Source organism: Carex rostrata, chromosome 22 (assembly GCF_964058835.1).
Source record: "Carex rostrata chromosome 22, lpCarRost1.2, whole genome shotgun sequence".
Taxonomy (NCBI): domain Eukaryota; kingdom Viridiplantae; phylum Streptophyta; class Magnoliopsida; order Poales; family Cyperaceae; genus Carex; species Carex rostrata.
Genome location: NC_135939.1, coordinates 6,750,418 through 6,771,929, shown reverse-complemented (window position 1 = coordinate 6,771,929; position 21,512 = coordinate 6,750,418). Strand labels below are relative to the sequence as shown.

Sequence of the window (21,512 nt, the reverse complement as noted above, 5' to 3'; positions counted from 1 at the left end):
TCAAGAGAGCAACATTTTTCCATTTTACCACACAAACAAAGGCCTTGGTGAACAAGGCACCTTGGCTGCATACAGAACAAAAAAGCATCACACACTAGATTTAACTAAACATTGTTTTAACACCATAGAGAAACTAAATAATACCAGTACCATCACAGCCAAAAATAACTAACATTGTTCATACCTTGATTCATAGATGAAATGAGGGTTCATCACATCAAACTGATACAAGAATGCCCATGTTCTTATCTGGGCCGATCATATGGGGCTGAGCGATCGCGATCACGGCCACCGCTGCTGCGGGACCCACCACCATCCCTACTACGGCCAGAGTAGCGGTCCCCGCCATCACGGTCTGATCCATACCTGCCACCACCACCTCCTCCATGCCTAAATAACATTTTGTCAAGAACACCAGCTTTATTTAGAATCAAAGATAACTCAACTCAGTGAATGAAAAGATATACAAGGTTGCAAGCAAATTCTCCATTTTCATTTCATTTCTCATAAAATTGGAAATGTGAACTAATGTATAACTGATTGGATTTTACATTATTAAGTGACCAATTTTTGTAAATTTGCTATCACTGTACCGCAAAAAAGTACATAAATTTAGCTTCAAACAAAACAAAACCATTTTTCTCAGTAACAAATCTGAACAAACACTAATATCAAAAATAAATACTTAAAAATATTTTGTCAAACAAACTTACTCATTTGGTTGCAAACAAATTCACCTTTTTCTATTTCAATTTTCGTAGACTTCTCATTTCATGTCTAATAAATTGGACTGCCAGTACCATCAGACTGGATGTTCTTAATTGTGGAAATGTGATCTAATGCATAACTGAATTGGATTTATACTATTAAAGTACATAAAGTTGAAATAATCACTTTACCTATCGCTACCATATCTATCACCACCATCACCGGAAGGGCACTCTCGTGCAAAGTGACCTGGTTTACCGCACTTGAAACAATCACCACCACCACCACCTCCACCACCACTGCCATATCCACGGTCTCTGCCGCCTCCTCCACGGCGGTCCCCACGGTCATAGTCACGGTCACGGTCACGGTCCCTTCTGCCACCGCCTCCACCACCACCTGCCTGGGCCCGGTCAACAGTTATGGCACGGCCATCTAAATCATTGCCATTCATTTTCTCTATTGCTTCCTCCATGGCATCCTTTTCGTCAAATGTGACAAACCCAAAACCACGGGACCGGCCTGAATATTTGTCATTTACCACCTGACAGAAACAAATAAATCATCATATTAAAATGGAAAGAATCTCAGTAACAAGTTGTGATACTGTTAAAAGAAGAGCTGCATCAATTTTTTTGCAACTTGCTTCTCTAGAAAACTCTGTGCATTCTGGTAAGCTTTTCAGTGGTATTATTGATATAGATTATAGTTACACAAAATGGAAATCAATTCAACCTAGAAATAAGACTAAGTAACATAAATGCATAGCTATTATCCGTTATAATATAATGTTAACAACACAGAATTCATGACAGCTAAGTGCATAGCATCCAACTATATGCTATGCTAAATGAGGACAGCGATAGATTCGTACAATGAAAAAGTAAGGTAAGTTTTACATGGCAAGAACTATAGTATTTAGGCTAAAAAATACCGTCCATAACTTGAAAAAAATATAAAGGATGCCAATTTATATTATGAAAGGATCTTTATATGATACCTTTGCATCAGCAATTTTGCCAAATTTGCTAAACGCATCCTCTAGACTTCGATCTGTTGTAGTCCAAGAAAGATTCCCAATAAATACCTGGTATTCTTCTCCATCAGACATTTCTCAACTTTCTCTACTCTGCAAATATCAAAAGATTCAAGGTCAAAATTAAGTAACATAATAGGCCTTTTTACAAACTAATCCTAAAATTGATCAAATTTAAGACGATCATCAGTTTACATCAGATGCTTTGATAGCAAAACCTCGTTAACAACTTGCCAAGCGATTCATCAAATTCGCATTTGATTAAATAAAAATTTGTGTTCTTTTACTCACAGTTGAAGACTACAATAGCTACTTAGCACAGATCTAAGATCTGCTGTACCGAAGAGAAAGAATCAATCAAATCTGAGAGGAGAGAAAGATACCTTTAAATCGACTACTTCAGAGTTTAGATATCGGAAAATGCGAGCGATGCTTTTCTCTCTGCGTTTGCGGCTTCTGAAGAAGCAAAACGGGTAAAGATTTAACAGAGCAATTTTGGCTTAACGCAGCGCAAAAACTATATGAAGCTCTGTTTTGATTTTACAGTCCGTGCGCTGCATGAAGACAAAACATTTCTGTTAAAATCATTACCCAAGCAAAACCCTACGAGGGCTTTTTCGTAACTAACCGGAGCGTGGAATTCACGTCAATATCACCAGAATATTTATGGTTAGATCCGAACCATCCGATCAGAGACCACACGAATATTGAAGAGACCCTTTGCATTCCACTGTTCCACCTCGAATCGGATAGGCCTGGATTCCAATCGGACGGTTCTGATTTTAAAAAAGTATTCTGTCATCCTCGGACGGTTCTGATTTAAAAAAAGTATTCTGGTTTAATCGGTTTTAAATCCAACCGCAAAAGATCAGTTTAAAAAAAAAAAAAAAAAGAAGTTTAAACGGTTCAGCTTTTTCGCTTAAATGGAATGGCTCGGTTTATTTTTTAAAATCGGTTTAATAGCTCGGTTTAGTTTGTTTTAGAAATTTTAAAACGAGGTAGATTGAACCGATCAAAATTTTTAAATCCATCCTCTGTACGAATCAAACATTTAAGAAAATTTAAAAATTACGACATAATGTATAGGATTTGTTTCGGTTTAAAACCGGATATACCGAACCAAACAGTTTTTTTTAAATTCACCCTTAAAAAAATATAAAAAATTAACAATTTGTTTTATTTTTATGATTTACATTATATTTCGGTTCAACCAAAATTTACTTCAATTTGTTCGGTTTTTATATTATTTCAGTTCAGTTCGGTTTGATGTTTGAAAACCAAATAAAACTTTGGTTTGCTATTTTAATTCAGTATGAATTGAACCGAACCGATAAACATCCCTAGCCGGTCTTCTTTAATAAACGAAAAAAATGCGAATTTTGGAGAGTTGATTTCCTATGAAATGAACATTTGAAAGTTGTAATGTATCCAAAGTAATACTAAAAGCATTTTCATCATATATTTGTCGAGTGAATTCAATCCATTTAAAAGATAATTTATCGAGAATATATAGGACGGTAAAAATGATAAGGATTCTTTTTGTAATCGTCATCTCGTGATTCAATCTTTTCCCATGGCGACAACAGAGGCGACTAAAGGCAATGGTGAATGGCAACAAGTAAGGAGAAGAAGGTCTTTCCCAAGCAACTGGAGACACACACAGCCACCCCAACCGCAAACTAATCTCTACCAGCCATACTCTCGCCCGACATACGCACAGATTCTCCGACAACCAGCACCTACCGTCACCAAGAACCATAGCATGATGCAACCACCAGCACCTTCTCCTCCAGCGTCCCCCACTTCAACCATCTATTACGTGTCCCCGCATAGCCCGTCTAGACTCAGATTTCCTCCATCACACACATTCACTGAATGGAAGGGACGATGCTTTCGCTGCTGCCGTACCGGGCACTCCGCCGCAAAATGCCGTAATCCAAAACGATGTGGAAGATGTTGGGCCTTTGGACATATTGGCTCCAGATGCAAACAGGAGATGGTGCCCCCTCCCCCACCTCTAGTCAGACAGTCTCCAAAGCCAACAATGGCATGCCGAGGGGAGCCGGGGTTTGAGGAGCTACTCACCGGTTCATACCCTGATCTTGGTCCAGAGATGCCTAATGAGAGACCGCTAAGGCTGCACTGTTTCATTGAACGTGATGACGCGTACTTCACTAAACTAGAACGCCTAAAACATGGAGTAGTCATGCACACGGGTGGTTTTCAATGGGACCTTAGCATAGACAACGTGGCCGACTATGCATGCCGCACAAAATTGGTGCAGAAAGATGAGATTCAAGTATCGATACTCAGTGGCTCCAGGTTCCTCATAGTTCTACCGGAGGGACTTGATCCCGATACCTTCATAAACGCTACACCACAAGAAGCGTGGGATGAGGGGTTATCCTTCCAACCATGGACTCCTCTCGAGGGTGCTGAGATAAGTGTACCGGCATACAAGGTTCTTCTCCAACTTGTTGGTGTTCCAGCGCATCTATGGAGAGATAGGCACATCATTAATGCCGTGTCTCGTTTTGGAGTATACCTAGGCTCGGTAGCTCCAGAAAATCCAGCTTCCATTGCTTCTTGGATTGTGGCTGTTGGAGTTGATGATCTAAGTCTTGTATCGCCACATCTAGCAATGCATGACAGCGGTTTGATTCATCCAATACAAGTGTACACGCTGGCTTGGCACAGAGGCCCCATCTATTCAGCTGATGAGATGCCAAAGCACCCCAAGAAATACCTACGGCCTCAACCACCACCATCATCAACATCATCCTCAGATGACGAGTCGGGGAATGATAATTCGGAACTTATACCAATGAGTTCTCGTGTCCTCCGTGATATGTGCCGGGGGAGGACAGCTGACTCACTCCCACCGGAGCTCCGCCAATTTGCTACAATTGAAGAGATAGACATGGACTATCCATTATTGGCCACACGAGAGTTGGTCACACGGGATCAGCCCGATCATATTCAGAAGGCACCGCAGCCCCCGCTTGCAGAATCAGAACTTTCTAATTTTCAGTTGGAGAAAAATAAAATAGCAATAGATGTAGCGGGTTCCTCACAGAATCAAACAAGTCGTATTGCTGTTACATCCAATCTACCTCATCAAGGTACAAAAAGAATACAACCACAGAGAATCCGTCAAAAAGGAGATGTTTTGGCCAACAAATCAGCACCTGTCCGAATAGGCACAAACAAAGGAAATTCCTTGCGGAATCAGAGGCAGATCTCATCTGAAACAAATTCCAAAAACAACTCGGGCGTTATACTAGGCGGAATTGCAGATAATTCCAAATTAATCTCTCCAGCTGTTGAGAAGCAAGACACAGGGGGCCATGCGTCAAGAGGATTGCCTTCTTCATTTGTTTTTCGGGCCAAGGATAAAGGCCCAACTAATGCAGTAAAGCCTGCTCCTTTAAATTCTAAATATAAATGGACTAGGCCTAGCAAGCAAACACAAGCAAATAACGCCCAAAATACTAAGAAGGTTATTGCATTGGCTAGTAATAAAAGGAAAAATCAGCAACCTCTTCCTGCGCGGCCTGTGAAGAAGAAAACGAGTAAAGGAAAAGAAAAAGAGAAAGAGATGACAGAAGTGTCCTTCAATCCGGAGGGATTCTATGAGGTCCGAGTTGATTATGAACATGTTTCTAAACTAGCGATGGGATGTGGTTTTAAGAACAAAGATGTGGAGGATGTCATTCAAGCTGACAATGAGAACCGCCAAAATCAAATCCTGAATCAGGCCTCCACTTCAACAATAAGAACTGAAGAAGAAGAAGACCAGGATATGTCCAGGTTTGAGCTTGACTCAAATGATGAGCTATCCTCTGATGAGGAAGCTTGTTAAGAGATTCAACAACTGGGTGTTAGAAGTGTTTTTAGTTTTATAATGTCAACAAAAATTAGAAAATTCAAACTTTTATCCTGAAATGTCAGGGGTCTCGGGTGCTTAAAAAAATGTGATGTGGTTCGTAATGTTATCAGACAATCAAGGTGTGATATTGTAATGATGCAAGAAACAAAATGGAATGAAATTAATTTAAATTATTACTCGAGGACTCTTCCATCTTTCTTTAATAGAAACTGTGTTGTATTGCATGCCAATCATTCGGCTGGGGGCCTTGTCATAGCTTGGAAGCACAGCTTTCAGGTCCTTAACTCGTGGGTCACAAGACACTCCGTGTCTGCTCTGTTGCAGCAAACAAATTCAGGGGCAGTTATTTTAATATCTAATGTATATGGGCCTGCAACGGATGACCTCAAACTGGCTTTTATTGAGGAGCTTAGATCATTGTTGGCTTTGGTTAATTATCCTTGGATCCTAGGGGGAGATTTTAACCTGGTCCGTTGGCTCATAGACAGATCAGGAAATCAGAGATGTTTTAGACTTATGTCGTTATTTAACGATCTAATTAGGGATCTACAACTTATTGATGTCCCTATGAAGAATAGAAAGTTCACGTGGTGCAGCAACAGACCCGCACCAACACACTCCAAAATTGACAGAGTTTTGGTGGCTCCTGAAATCTCTTTACAATTTGCAATTATTTCGCTCCAAGCATTAGAGATTATGGTTTCAGACCACGCACCCCTGTTATTGAGTTGTGCAAATGAGCCAAGTGCTAAAAGACAACATCGAATGGAATTGTTTTGGCTATCTCATCCTCAAGCCACTGCAATTATTCAGAAAGTATGGAATAGTGAAAACCGACCTCTAAACAGCTTGCGAAGATTTAAAACCAGTTGTCAACAAATGCACTTCAAACTCAGAGAATGGCACTACCAAAATTTCGACAATATTGAAAAACAGTTACATTTTTGCAAAAAAACACTACTGTTTTTTGATCAAGTTGAAGAGAGAAGAATCCTACAGGTATATGAGCGCAAATTTCGAATAATGGTCAAGGAGCGAGCATATGCATTGGCGGGTATTATTGAAGCGAGATGGCATCATAGATCTCGTTGTAGGTGGTTAAAATTGGGTGATAAAAACATCCGTTATTTTCATGCAGTGGCTTCGTCACGACATAGGCGAAACAAAGTCTCATTTATCCAAAATCAATCTGGTGTAATTTCAGATGAAGATCAAATTTGTGATACTTTCAAATTGCAAATGGAGGGGCTGCTGGGAATGGAGAATTCGGTACTACAGTTCAATCCAGAGGTATTATATCCTACAAATCCAGATTTATCAAAGTTGGAAGATCCTTTTGATGATTTAGAAATTGAACTTGCGGTGAGACAATTGGCAAAGAATAAGGCTTCGGGTCCTGACGGCCTCCCGAATGAACTACTCCAGAAGAACTGGCCTATGTTCAAAGAGGAATTGATTTCAATAGTTCAAGCCTTCTACAGCCATTCCCTTAATTTAGAAGAGGTAAATCAAGCCAACATAATTATGATCCCCAAAAAGGAAATTTCTGACACAGTGGGTGATTATAGACCAATTAGTGTCATGAATGTAGTTCCAAAACTAATATCAAAGATATTGGCTAATCGGCTGAGAGGGGTTCTACCCGATTTAATATCTTCAAGCCAAACGGCTTTCATTCAGAACCGACAAATCACTGAAAATTTTAATGCAACAAGAGAAATGCTTCACCATATCTCAAGCAATGGGAAATCAGCTTGCTTTGTCAAGATTGATTTTTCAAAAGCCTTTGATTCGGTAAATTGGACCTACTTACAAGATGTCATGCGGGCCCGGGGTTTTTCGGAAAGATGGGTAAGGTGGATACATAATTTACTGAGTACTGCATCTTCTCGCATAGTAATGAATGGCAAGGAATCTGAATATTTTAGGCACAAGAAAGGTTTACGCCAAGGGGACCCTATATCCCCTATGTTGTTTGATATAGCAGTTGATGTTCTTCAAAAAATGATCGAGATAATTAATACCTCGGTTCAGAACAAAATCTCTTCTAAACTGAAAAAATCTGTCATAATCCATCAGTATGCCGATGATACAGTGCTCATTAGTAGTTCAGATAACACTACTGTTATTTCCTTGAAGGTTATCTTGAGACTTCACATCAATCTCAGGGTTAACTATAAACTTCGAAAAAAGTTCTTGGATCCCCATTAACATCATAGAGGAACGGATACCGATAATATCTGCAATACTAGGTTGTTCCCTCTCTCAATTCCCAATTAATTATTTGGGATTACCTCTTACCATTAAATGACCCACTAAGGCTCTCTACATGCCATTGATTGAAAAGCTGGAATCAAAATTTGAGGGATGGAAGGGTAGATTAATCTCAAGAGGGGGTCGTCTTCAACTGGTAAATTCAGTGTTAAGTGCAATCCCAATCTACTTTATGTCTTCTTTCTTACTTCCTAAGTGGGTAATTAAGAGATTAGATAGAATCAGACGAAGATTCTTATGGGGTCAAAACGAAACAAGGAAAGGAATTTCTTTAATCGAATGGTCAGTAGTGTGCTTTCCTAAAGCAAATGGAGGAATGGGTGTGACAAACCTACTGATTAGAAATTACTCCTTACTGCTGCGATGGTGGTGGAGACTATACCGGTACCCTAATTCTTTGTGGACTCAAACTGCAATCACTCTAAGATCAACTACAAGGAGTGAGCTGCAACATAGATTTTGGATGCGAAATGGTTCCTTCTTTTGGATGCAGCTTCTCAAAATTAGACCGTTGTTCGATTGGAGCACAGAATGGCAGATCGGTACAGGGGATATGATCTCATATTGGTTTGATTCATGGTCAAATCCAATAACAGCAGCTATGGATAATCCGGTACCAGCAAACAGGAAGTGGTCATTGAGAATGGCTGTACAAAATGGATTACAAAATAACATTATTCTTGATAATGAGTCAGATGATTTGCTGATTTGGAAATGGAATAGCAACCATGAATATTCGGCAAAATCCTTCTATGAAAATATGGTGTCTGGAGGGAAAACAAGGTGCAAGTTTGATTTCACTTGGAAGCTAAAATTGCCGCCAACTGTGCGGATTTTCGCCTATTTATGTCTAAGGGATAAATTACTCACTCATGAGACAATGGCTAGAAGAGGTTTCAATTGTGAACTCAATTGTGCAGTATGTCATTCTTGTCCCCTAGAAACTTCTTTACACCTTTTCTTCCATTGCCGGTTTGCAAGAATTTTTTGGATGCATCTTTGTTGGTTGACAGGGTTCACAATTTATAATGGTGATTCAATTGCAAACATGCTTATCAACTCTCAAAAAGCATGCAGAGGTCGGGGATTGGCAAGCAAATGGGCTGTTTTCTTCTTTGCAGGTTGCTGGTATATTTGGAAGAACAGAAACAGTGTAATTTTTGAAGGTAGAGAGACTGATCCGAAAATTGTAGCAAATCAGGCATGGAGAGATTTGAAGCTCTGGATCCAATACTGTTAAGTGAATTATAGAAGATTTGGATGATGTATAGGTTGCTTTGTTTACAATGTTGTAATTTTGTTGTAATTTTTATGATGTAATTAACCACCTGATAGCCCCTATCAGGCTTTCAAAAAAAAGAGAATATATAGGACGGTAGTATAGTTGGTTAGAAAAAAAAGTTCTAAGATATTTGAATACCCAATGGTAGAGAGTTTGAGCCACATTCACCACTTTGTAGTCTCTCTGAAGGTTTCACAAAAATAAAATAAAAAGTAGTTTATTATTATTATTATTATTATTATTAAACAAGTTGTAAAAAGTACGTAGTTAAATAATCAGTTTATGAAGTTAATTAGTAGCTGATTCCGTTAATTCAAATGAATGTAAAAGTGCCGTTTCTAAGTCGCACCTCAACTGATGATCAACTTCATTTGTATACAATTAAGCACATGCTCATAAATCAATCATCATATATATACAGAAAAGTTATACCATATAATATAAAATTTGGTCTCTAAGTACATTTTAATATGTAGAACAAGATGAACGGTTCGGATTGACTGTTTGAACTTTGTAAACGGAGATAGAGATGTGGAGTATGGTTGAGGCACAAAACCAATGGTGCATTTTAACCCTTCTCAATATATATTATGCAAACAAATATGCTGCAAATTATTTAAAGTATATAAGATGCATCATAATTTTTAATTAATTTGACATTTCAACTCTTATTATCAAACAAATTAGGCACATACTATATAGATGATATCATACATATGCTTTAATTTATTTTTACTAATTAAAACAAATACACCAAATATTTCGCAAACAAAGATGTCAAAATAAATTATAACAAGGTATATGCATCAAGTCAATTTTTTTTTAAATGATTTTGATCATATTTGTTCTCCTACAATACAAAATTACATGACATTTTTTGAAGCCACTTAACTATCTAATATTAACAAAAATCTCCGAATTTTGAACTAAATATATTCATATTCATGTTGTTATGTGCGACAACTATGCTAATTTAAAATATTTCACAAAAATAGAGTTACAACATATTGTGTACATTTATTTTAATTTCTAATCAATTATAATTGAATAATTGCCCGACATAAAAACTAATTTTGGTCTAATAATAAAATAAAATATAATGAGTTTGAAATTTGAATAAAAAAATCATTTATTATAATAGCATGAATATAAAAAAGATGTCCGACATCTGTAGTTCATTATAAGTTTCTTGAAAAAAAAAAAAAAAAAAAACTGTCGGACTTTAGTTTTAAATAAACTAAAAGTCGTATGACTATATATTACATTGGACGTAGGTAGTTCATTAGAGGTTTATATATGTAAGAAAAGGAAGCGGGTAGCACAGATTCCCTCAAGTGTTAGCGTCCATACTGAATTCGAATTAATCAAGATTCCTCAAGGAACCGGTACAACAGTCATCTCTTTCTTAACAAAAAGTAACGCACGTGTTGTATAATTAGATTACAAACTTTTGAATATTTTTCCGCACGTGGACTTGTGGCGCCGTAAAGGAAAAAAATATTCAAAATTTCCAAAAATAGGTAATATATTATGAGAGTGTTCAAATATCTTCATTTTTTGTGCCTCTATTAGTGTATTTATACTCGGGCGGGTACGGGTACCCCGGGTATACCCGTCTCGGGTACGGGTATACTCGGGTACAAGGGTATTCGGGTACGGGTATGGGTATGGCGGGTATAATTTTCAAAACCCATACCCTACCCGTCCTATACCCTTACCCGTGTACTCTTGACGGGTAAGGCGGGTACGGGTATGGGTAGGGCGGGTACGGGTATTTTATTTTATTTTATTTTTTTGCTGTTTTTTTCTGGTTTTTTTGTTTTTGTTTTTTTGTTGGTTTTTTCTGGTTTTTTTCTGGTTTTTTCCTATTTTTTCTGGTTTTTTTTGTTGGTTTGGGGAGAAAAAAATCAGATTTTTTGAATTTTGAAATGGGATGAACAGTGGTCGGGTATACGGGTACTCGGGTAGTCGGGTACGGGTAAACTCGGGTAGGGTATGGTCGGGTATTGGTCGAAAATAACGGGTCCGGTCCGGTTTTTGCCCGTACCCGACCCATACCCGGGCTCGGGCACGGGTACCCCGGGCGGCGGGTACGGGCGGGTATACCCGACCCGGGTTTTTGCCAAACTCTAGCCTCTGTCATATCTTTATTTTTAAAAACTTTAATAATTTAAAATTTTAAACTTCAAATTTAAAATAAATCGTTGGATGTGATCTACATCATTTTATCTATGCACATGTAAAAAATTATGACATTTCAATTTGATTTTGGTTGTCATCAAGAGCTTGTAAAAAAATGTACTAATATGAATAATTTATAGACATTGATTTTTCTACTTATTAATTCACATAAAAACAAAATTGGAATGTGATAATTTTTATGAGCACCTAGATAAAATAACATAGATCACATCTAATGATTTTGTTTTGAATCTAAAGTTTTAAATTTTAAAAAATAAAAACATAATAGAAACACAAAAATAAAGTCATTTGAACCGTCCTCATATATTCTGTATATGAGTATAGCTGACAATAAACCCCACGTACCGTACCGTTGCTTTGCGTCTCTCTTTTTGTGATGGTAACGGCCCGTAGGCCGTAGAGGTGTAGACAGCATCTTACAGCGGGTCAAAAAGGTTAAAGATTTTGACAGGGCAGTTTTAAATTTGTGGAGCGCATGATCGAGTCATGTAGAGAGAGTTATTTTGACTTGATTCTATTATCGGTACGCTGTATAAACTAAAAACTGCGCTGCTCCATCCGGTCAAAAATCAAAATCAATTTCATAAAGAATTCGCTTTAAGATTCGTACTAGATTATTTAAAGCCAATATATGACTCAGATCAGATCTCATTATACACGGTCAGCATGCAGGGTATTGCATTGCACTGGATCATCTGCAGTCATTAATGAGTGGGCCTGACCGCTGTCTCTCTAGAAAACATGACGAGGTCAGACGTGACTAAGTCTTCTTGCTCTCAGCCTCTACGCCACATCACCCCTTCCTCTTCCTCACCTCATCTATACAATTAATTAAACACAAGAAAAATTCAATTAAACAACTTTTCTAAAACGCGCAGCTCATGACCTGTCCTCTATATATATATAGCATCAATCTCCACACCAGAGCTAGCTAGATAGGTTCAATAATTCTCTATTCACTTCACCCGTAATTAATTAAGAAGCAAAATTAAATGGGGAATTGCATTACTGTTGGAAAGGAGACGACATGGGTGGACGAGGAGGAGAAGTCCGAGTTGTCGGAGAGACGAAACCTTCTGAGAGAGGAGCCGAGAATGACAGAGGTGAAAATAAGAATAAAAAAGAAACAGTTGGAGGAGTTGCTGAGGAATAAGAGATTGTCAGGGGAGAAGGTTTTACAAGAGATATTGTTGAGAAGAAAGCAAGTTTATCATGAAAATAATATTATAAGAGAAGAGCATTGGAAGCCTAGGTTGCAGACCATACCTGAGGCACTGGAATATCAGTCATGATGATGATTTTTTTTTTTTTGTTATTAATTAGTTTTTGTTTTTGTTTAAATTATTCTTTGTATAGACTAGACTACCTGATCTCATCTTAATTTGAGACATATTTTTAAAAATATATCAATAGATCTAGAATCATACAGTATATATATATAACAATTCAATCCATGAATTAAATTAGATAGACTCCGTAGAATAATGAAGTAGTCTATCGATCAGACATTAGATGTATTATTCATTTATTCTTCTATTATTTAACAAGAAAAATATGAAACATTAGCTAGCTAGATTTTAAAATCAGCAGATAATTAAGAAGAAAATCAAATTACAACAACACGTGATGTGACATATATATAGATAGCTAAGACCGGGTAAAAGGTAAATTTCAATTATTAATTAATCATGATGCAATTTCGATATTAAAAAATAATAAGATAGAAGTTAAGATTCTAACTGATGAGGGTAGAGACTAGAGAGATAGAGAGAGAGAGGTGCTATATAAACTGATTCTATTAGAGTTATAAATAAAAGGCGCCTCATTTCATTAATTTTTTTTTTACAAGAATAACAGAGAGACCGACAGTAGAAATGTAGAGTTGCTTACTGAAGAGACGTATGAGAGGATATTGATGAACCTCATTGGTTGGTTACAATTAATGGACGTTTGTAGGAAAACAAAAATGAACTGAAATAGTTGATTATTCAATATAAATACAAAATAAATTTAATTAAATATATATATACTCATGAAGATATTATCTTAGATAACTACATTAGATATATATAGTTTTCGGTATAGTCTATTTGTAATTTTAAAGAGAACTCATGCATTTGTATTGTTAGAAAAGTAAATCACAGAAAAACACAAGCACTCCCTTGAAACTCTCTTCCCACTCAATTTTTATTGAATTAATAATTTCATTACAAAGGAGAATAATTCTGTTTTTCTCTCTTAATTTCTATTTCTCTACTCCCTCTCTTTTATGGTTTCTGTAACCACTATATTTAGAATCTAAATATTACAAATTTCCCTTTACAATTTTGACAGCTCATGCAATATTCATATATATTTCTATATTCTATTCAATATCGGACAAGGCTGGATGCTCAATTCCTTTATTCATCAACCTTCTTGTTTTGACTTGATACTACGAATAATTCTAGTGCCAGCTTGTCCCTTCAATACTCCCCCTCAAGTTGGCGCATAGATATCTGTCATGCCCAGCCATTTGATTGACTCGATGAACGCTTTGCTAGATACAGGTTTTGTTAGTACATCTGCCAGTTGCTCACTAGATCGTACAAATGACATTGTTATAATTTTAGCCTCCAATTTTTCTTTGATGAAATGCCTATCCACCTCAACGTGTTTTGTTCAGTCGTGCTGCACTGGGTTATGGGAAATGTCGATGACAGCTTTATTATCACAAAGTAGTCTCATTTCGGACCTTAGTTCAAAACCTAGTTCCGTTAAAAATTTCTTTAACCATAACAACTCACATATTGCTTTCACCATTCCTCTAAATTCTGATTCTGCACTGGAGAGCGCAACAATGTTCTGTTTTTTTCTCTTCCAAGTTACCAGGTTTCCACCTACAAACATGAAGTATCCCGCTGTTGATTTTTGATCCATCACACACCCTGCCCAATCTGCATCACTATAAGCCATTATATTTAAGTGCAAATTTTTCATAAATGTAATACCTTTTCCTAGTGCGCCTTTCAAGTACTTGAGAATTCTCATCACTGCCTCTAAATGTTCTTCCTTGGGAGAATGCATAAACTGACTAACAACGCTCACAACATATGCAATGTCAGGTCTAGTGTGAGATAAATAAATCAGCTTCCCAACTAACCTTTGGTATCTTTCTATGTTGGTCGGTGTGTGATCCGAATAGGCATCTAATTTTAAGTTTGGAACCATTGGAGTATCAACCGGTTTACAGTCTAACAGACCGACTTCAGTAAGAAGGTCAGGTATATATTTTCTTTGAGATAAATAAATACCTTCCTTATTTCGAGACACCTCAATGCCTAAAAAATATTTCAGTCCACCTAAGTTTTTCATCTCAAATTCCTTGGACAATTTTTCTTCTAGGTTTTGAATCTCATTCATATCATCACCTGTTATAATCATGTCATCGAATGAGGTATCTAGATCACCTTCGGTATGACCATCAGCAATCCATACCTCAGAACAATTCCTGCTCTGATACCATGTTAGAAAAGTAAATCACAGAAAAACGCAAGCACTCCCTTGAAACTCTCTTCCCACCCAATTTTTATTGAATTAATAATTTCATTATAGAGAAGAATATTTCTATTTCTCTACTCCCTCTCTTTTATGGTTTCTGTAACCATTATATTTAGAATCTAAATATTACAAATTTCCCTTTACAATTTTGACAGCTCATGCAATATTCATATTTCTATATTCTATTCAATATCGGACAAGGCTGGATGCTCAATTCCTTTATTCTTCAACCTTCCTGTTTTGACTTGATACTGCGAATAATTCTGGTGCCAGCTTGTCCCTTCAATATGTATATATATAGGTTGTGGCTAATTTGTTGTCGGCGGTGCTGCCGCCCATTTTTCTGTTTTGTGATGTCCAAACAACAAATCCAAACCGTTAGATGTTTAATCTATATTATAATCTACTTGGAGACCAAATTTTACATTTTTGGAATTTTTTTACTATATATTAAGCTGGTTTGAAACCCGCTGAATTCAATGTTGCAGAAATTTACTGAAATCAGCGGTTTTCAAACCAGCTTAATATATAGTAAAAAAATTCCAAAAAATGTAAAATTTGGTCTCCAAGTAGATTATAATATAGATTAAACATCTAACGGTTTGGATTTGTTGTTTGGACATCACACGACTAAATATAGCCCCGGTAGCACCTCTGCTGAAATGCTGCCAGCAGCAATTTAGACAGACCCTATATAATATATAAACAATTTAGTGGTCTGACTGGTTTTTCTTTAATGCATTAATTAATGGGGGGACAAATATGCACAATGCTTATTTTTGTTCAAAGCAAAAATAATTTTCCGAGAGGCAGAAATTAAAGCCACTCCATGCAACTCATGAGACATCACAAAATAAAAGAACCAAAAAGGAAGAGAATATCCCTGACAGTGACAGAGAACTGGTAATTGTTGACGACGTCAATATATATATATATATATATGCTTGAGCTTCCTGTTTCCTGTGTTGAGGTGCTAGATAGTATATATAAAAAGATGTTTTTCTTGTCACTTCAATAAGTTTCGTAACTATTTTTAAATTAATAATGTTATATACACGCTAGCCTTATTTATTTTATATTTAACTTTTAAGCTATAATGAAAATCAGCTGTTTAATTTGTATTTCATGAGCAGTTTTTGTTTATTAATTCTACGTAAAACTTGAAGTCACAGTTTTTTTTTTCTTTTAAAAAAAGAGGAACACAAATTGTTATTTCGAAACCTTCTTCTGATTTGAGAGATAACTAGTTTATCTCTTGAACATTCTGATTTAAGAGTTACAAAAACTTGTTCACATTCTTTCGATCCTTCTTAATTTCATCTTAGAATTTAGTGTTATGAAGCAAGTAAAAATAAATTGGTGAAGTCAGGTGACTATTCCCTCCCCTTTTGTAATTATAAATAGAATTGTGCCAAATTGGTCCGAATTCTGAAAACGTTTTAGAAATCATAATAAATAAATAAAATTTGCCAAACCAATTTGATTAGCTTTGTTTTTACAAAAATCATAAGAACTAAACTGTTATTTTGGTCAGAAGTTTCATTCTTATGTATCAAATTGTCATTTCAGTACGAGATGTTTTCATGCAAAAAGTTAATTTAGTATACATGAAAAAATGGCAATTCGGTATATAAAAAAAAGCTCCTTCAGACTGAGATAGCTATTAGGTTCTTATATATATATTTTAAAACGAAACTAATTAATCAAACTGGTTTGGTAAAAAAAAAAAAATTAATTATGGTTTCTAAAAAAAATTCCAAATTCTTATGAGACATCCGGATTCTAAACTCAAAATTTGACGTACTGCAGAGGATACAGAGTAACTCGATGTGGAATGGTGGATGCATTTTGACACTTGTTCCAACTCTGAATTAATTTTGTATTAATTTTTCAAGTGTAATGCACAATTGAAACTGAATTAACTTTGATCCAACCATGTAACTCAACAGTAACCGGAATTGTATTTCATTGATTTAATCTTAATACATATAACAAACTAACTAATCTAACTAACTACTGTTAAGAGTCCTAATCAATCTTACTTTTTTCAGTTTGACTTAATTGCTCCTGTTGACTTGATCAACAATGCATGTGTTTTTTCTATCAAAGGATCATAAAATATATTATTAAATGTAATTGAGTGAATGACAATCTTTATAACCAAGTTTCAATGTTTATATTCATGTTACATCAAATTTAAACTTAATTATTTTAGTAAGTCACATATCTAAACTGTCGATCTAAACCGTTCAACGTGAAGGATATATTAAAATGTGCTTGCATATCAAATTTTATATTTTTTTTTGAATATTTTTACTATTTATTAAGTATTTTACAAAATTGATGTTTTCAGACCATTGAATTTTTGTACCCATCCTAATAAATAGTAAAAAAAATAAAAAAAATGTAAAATTTCATCTGCAAGTACATTTTAACATATCCATTATGTTGAACGATTTGGATCGATTATTTGGACTTTGAAAACATAGGGTGTAATCCGGTTTCACCAAACATAGGGACCCCGAGTTAATGCTGCAGCTACTGTTTTCTGTGTTGATACTAATGTTTAGGGTTTCTATCGACCAGATCTAGATACCTAACCTCAACTTTCGTATTTTGGCCTAGTACCCGATTACCGGACTCAAATACTTCCCTCTTAGATGCGTTAAACCTCAACTTTCGCATTTTGGCCTAATTTATCTAAGTTACTTGTTGGTTTACTAAAAGTATCCAAGGACTTTCGCCTCAAGGAAAGTTTCACCTTTCGGGTACTCCTTGGTTTAACCCTACTTCATATACTTTATTCGGTTGGATTAAATGTCATAGACTTGGCTCCTAACACTTAGATGTGCGCATTCATCTAACGGGATGACTAATCAATTCAAGCAAGCACAAATAAAGCAATCAAAATACTACTCAACAAAGTAAAAACAAAGCATTCAACACAAAATCCAAGTAGCATGCAAACAAAACCAAACTAGAAACTACATCTTAACCCTAGAAACAAAGTAAATTAGCTACTCATGTTCATAAGATAACACAAATAACAGAAAATAAAAGAGTTCATGACAAAACAGTGGAAAATCTGAAGATCCGTTGCAAACTCGTGTTTTTCATTTCTCTTCTTCCTCTCCTCCTCTTGTCTTTTGCTCCAAGAAAGCTTGTCCAAGTTCCAGTTGTGAATCCCCTTTTTTTGGTGAGGAAATATCTCATTCAATGCCCCAGATCGCGCCCCCAGGGGCTTTCTTTTCGGCCTCCTTAAATTATGCTCATTTCAGATTCCAGCTGGATTTTCCGAATTAGCGCCCTACGGGCCGTAGGGGACCCCGTATGGGACCCCATACAGGCCGTAGGGGACCCCGTACGGGCCGTATGCCTGTGCTTTGTCTTGGAGACTTTGTGCCTCTGTTGTGGAACCTTATGTGTAGTTGGGCAGATCCTGTACGGGCCGTATGAAAAGTAGTCAGATCCAGTTTTTCGCCATTTTTCCTGCAAAATACCAAACAAAGCATAGCAGTACCACATTTCATCGAAATATAAGTAAAAAATCCACATTTATAGGCTATAAAGCACAGGTTTCAGTGTAAATCAGGGCTGTAATTTAGATATAATATGGAGATGTCAGATCTCCATATTGAAATGTGCTTGGAGACCAAATTTTACATTTTTTGAAATTTGTTTACTATTTATTAAGCATTTTTCAAAAATTTTGTTTTGCTGTGAACAGTAAAAAAATTTGGACCATCGGATTAGCAATTTTCAATATGGAGATCACATCTAACGGTTCGGATCGATCGTTTGGATTTTCAAAATAAAAATATGGCGGCGTGGAGCACCAACTCATTTTACTCCATGGAGTAGCGTAGCCCATCCCTATATCTTCATTATATTATTAAGCACGTTGGGTGTCCGATCTGCAAATGGCTACGATTGAAGGATGAAACTTCAGATTTGATCTCAGCCCTCCAATTACATAATTTGTCTTCTTTAGATTAAATGCATCTGTTTTATGTATAGAAGTCTACATTTAGTTAAAAACATACTCACCACATGTGCTGCCACACGATACGTTACAATTAAAATTGAACAAACTCTAAAATTTAGCGATATATTTATCTGTTTCCTTATTTCTTTGTTTCCATATTTCTCCTCTTCAATTGAGAAAACTCCATCTTCCATTTTCTTATTCTTTGTTTCCTTACTTCTTCTTCGTTTCTATACGGATCACAATGGAAATCATTTTTTTTATTTCCTTATTTCTCTTTCTTTGTTTCTATACATATTGTTGTAGGCAATTTAGAATATATTTCCAATATATAATATATCAATGTGTGTGTGTGTGTGTGTTCTAAATTGGAAACAAAAAAGAAGAAGAATATAAATTGGAACATATGTGTGAATATATATTTCTCTTATAATATGTGTGTGTGTGTGTATCCTATACACACACACGATAACACTTTTTATTTATGTTTTTTGATATCATATTATATGTTGATATTGAATTGTTGTATGATATTTGATATTAGATTCGAATCGAGCTATTATTTGATATCATTGGTATTTAAAAATAAAGAATCATCACATCATCAAATTGTTATCAGAGATCACGATTAAAGTTAATTAAAAATACAACATCATATAAATTTTCTATTAACATGTGTCTTAATTTTTGAATAATTATTATTATTTTCTTTGATATTTTTTTTCTTATAATATGTCTCCGTTGCAACGCACGGGTATGATACTAGTACATATATATATATATATATATATATATATATAGAGAGAGAGAGAGAGAGATAGGCTAATGTGCTTTCGGTAGCATATGGGCCGAAATACACACGGTCCAAATTTGAAATTTCAAAATCCAAAAAGTCGATCTGAACCGTTCATCTTGTTCTCTATATTAATATGTGCCTGGAGACCAAATTTTACATTTTTCTGAATTTTTTTACTATTTATTAAGCCACTTTGAAAATTGCTGATCCAACAGTGGCTTAACAAAATAGTAAAACCATTGGATCAGCGATTTTCAAAGTGGCTTAATAAATAGTAAAAAAATTCAGAAAAATGTAAAATTTGGTCTCCAAGCACATATTAATATGGAGAACAAGATGAACGATTCAGATCAACTTTTTGGATTTTGAAATTTCAAATTTGGACCGTGTGTATTTTGGCCCATATGCTACCAAAAGCACATTAGCGTATCTCTCTATATATATATGGGTCCGGCTAATTTGCTGCCGGCAGCATTTTAGCCGAAGGTGCTGCCGCCTTTTTTTATTTTGTGATGTCCAAACAACAAATCCAAACCGTTAGATGTTTAATCTATATTATAATCTACTTAGAGACCGAATTTTACATTTTTTGGAATTCTTTTACTATTTATTAAACTGGTTTGAAAACCGTTGATTTCAATAAATTTCTGCAGCATTGAAATCAGCGGTTTTCAAACCAGCTTAATAAATAGTAAAAAAATTCCAAAAAATGTAAAATTTGGTCTCCAAGTAGATTATAATATAGATTAAACATCTAACGGTTTAGATTTGTTGTTTGGACATCACAAAATAAAAAAAAGGCGGCAGCACCGCCGGCAGAAATGCTGCCGGCAGCAAATTAGCCACAGCCTATATATATATATAGAGAGAGAGAGAGTAAGGCTATGCTACTTAGCGAATTAAACATGTTGTTTTAATTCGCGCTCATATCTCTAGTTTCGAAGTTCAAATAGCCGATCCAAACCGTTAGATGTTTAATCTATATTAAAATGTGCTTGGAGACCAAATTTTATATTTTTTGGAATTTTTTTACTATTTATTAAGATGGTTTGAAAATCGCTGCTTTTATTAAATTTCTGCACCATTAAAAAACAACGATTTTCAAACCATCTTAATAAATAGTAAAAAAATTTCAAAAAATATATAATTTGGTCTCCAAGCACATTTTAATATAGATTAAACATCTAACGGTTTGAATCAGCTATTTGGACTTCGAAACTAGAGATATGAGTGCGAATTAAAACAGCCTGTTTAATTTGCGAAGTAGCATAGCCTTACTATATATATATATATATATATATGTATATATATGCTACGCGTATCATAGAGGGCCTCCATGCAACGACTCAATATTTGAGTTTTCAAAATCTTAACGGTCGATCCGAACTGTTCAACATGATCTTAATATGAATATGTACTTGCAAACCAAATTTTATATATTTTAGAATTTTTTTACTAATTTTTTAGATAGGTAAAAAATCACTTGATCTGAAAATTCTGTACCATTCAGATCAAGTGAAGAGGCTCTTGTGCTTTGCATTTTGGTCCCTTAGATCTGTTTTAAGATAAGTGCGGATCGCATTTCAGATCTAAAGAGTTTGTTGCTGAAACTCTCGTTCATTTACTGGAGACATCTAGTCCATTACTCATCGCTTTTCTCTCTTCTCCAAAACCCTTCTCCTCTGCCCCGTGAAAGAATAAAGAAATAGCCTACCTTCTCATCCGACAGAGGCCTCGCTCAGGCGGAGGCAGTGCTAGCTGCGTCAATTTTTTTTCCTTATAAATCATCCAAACACAAAG

At 35.6% G+C, this 21,512-nt stretch overlaps 1 protein-coding gene across 4 annotated transcripts in view; it reads right to left on the bottom strand.

The window, feature by feature from the left end:
- The window catches only part of LOC144573947 (glycine-rich RNA-binding protein RZ1A-like), an 80,023-nt gene continuing 58,511 nt past the window's right edge, over positions 1–21,512 (bottom strand). The window contains exons 1-5 of one of the 4 annotated variants that reach the window (XR_013518110.1): positions 2,128–2,235; positions 1,709–1,837; positions 900–1,252; positions 185–390; positions 1–65 (exon numbers count right to left, since the gene is read on the bottom strand). Coding sequence is in view for 3 of the 4 variants with exons in the window: in XM_078323727.1 (XP_078179853.1) it covers positions 246–390; positions 900–1,252; positions 1,709–1,819 (609 nt within the window). In the remaining variant the exon portion in view is untranslated. Of the gene's footprint in view, positions 391–899; positions 1,253–1,708; positions 1,838–2,127; positions 2,236–21,512 lie in introns of those variants that run through there. The other 3 variants (XM_078323727.1, XM_078323728.1, XM_078323726.1) reach the window with 3 other exon arrangements.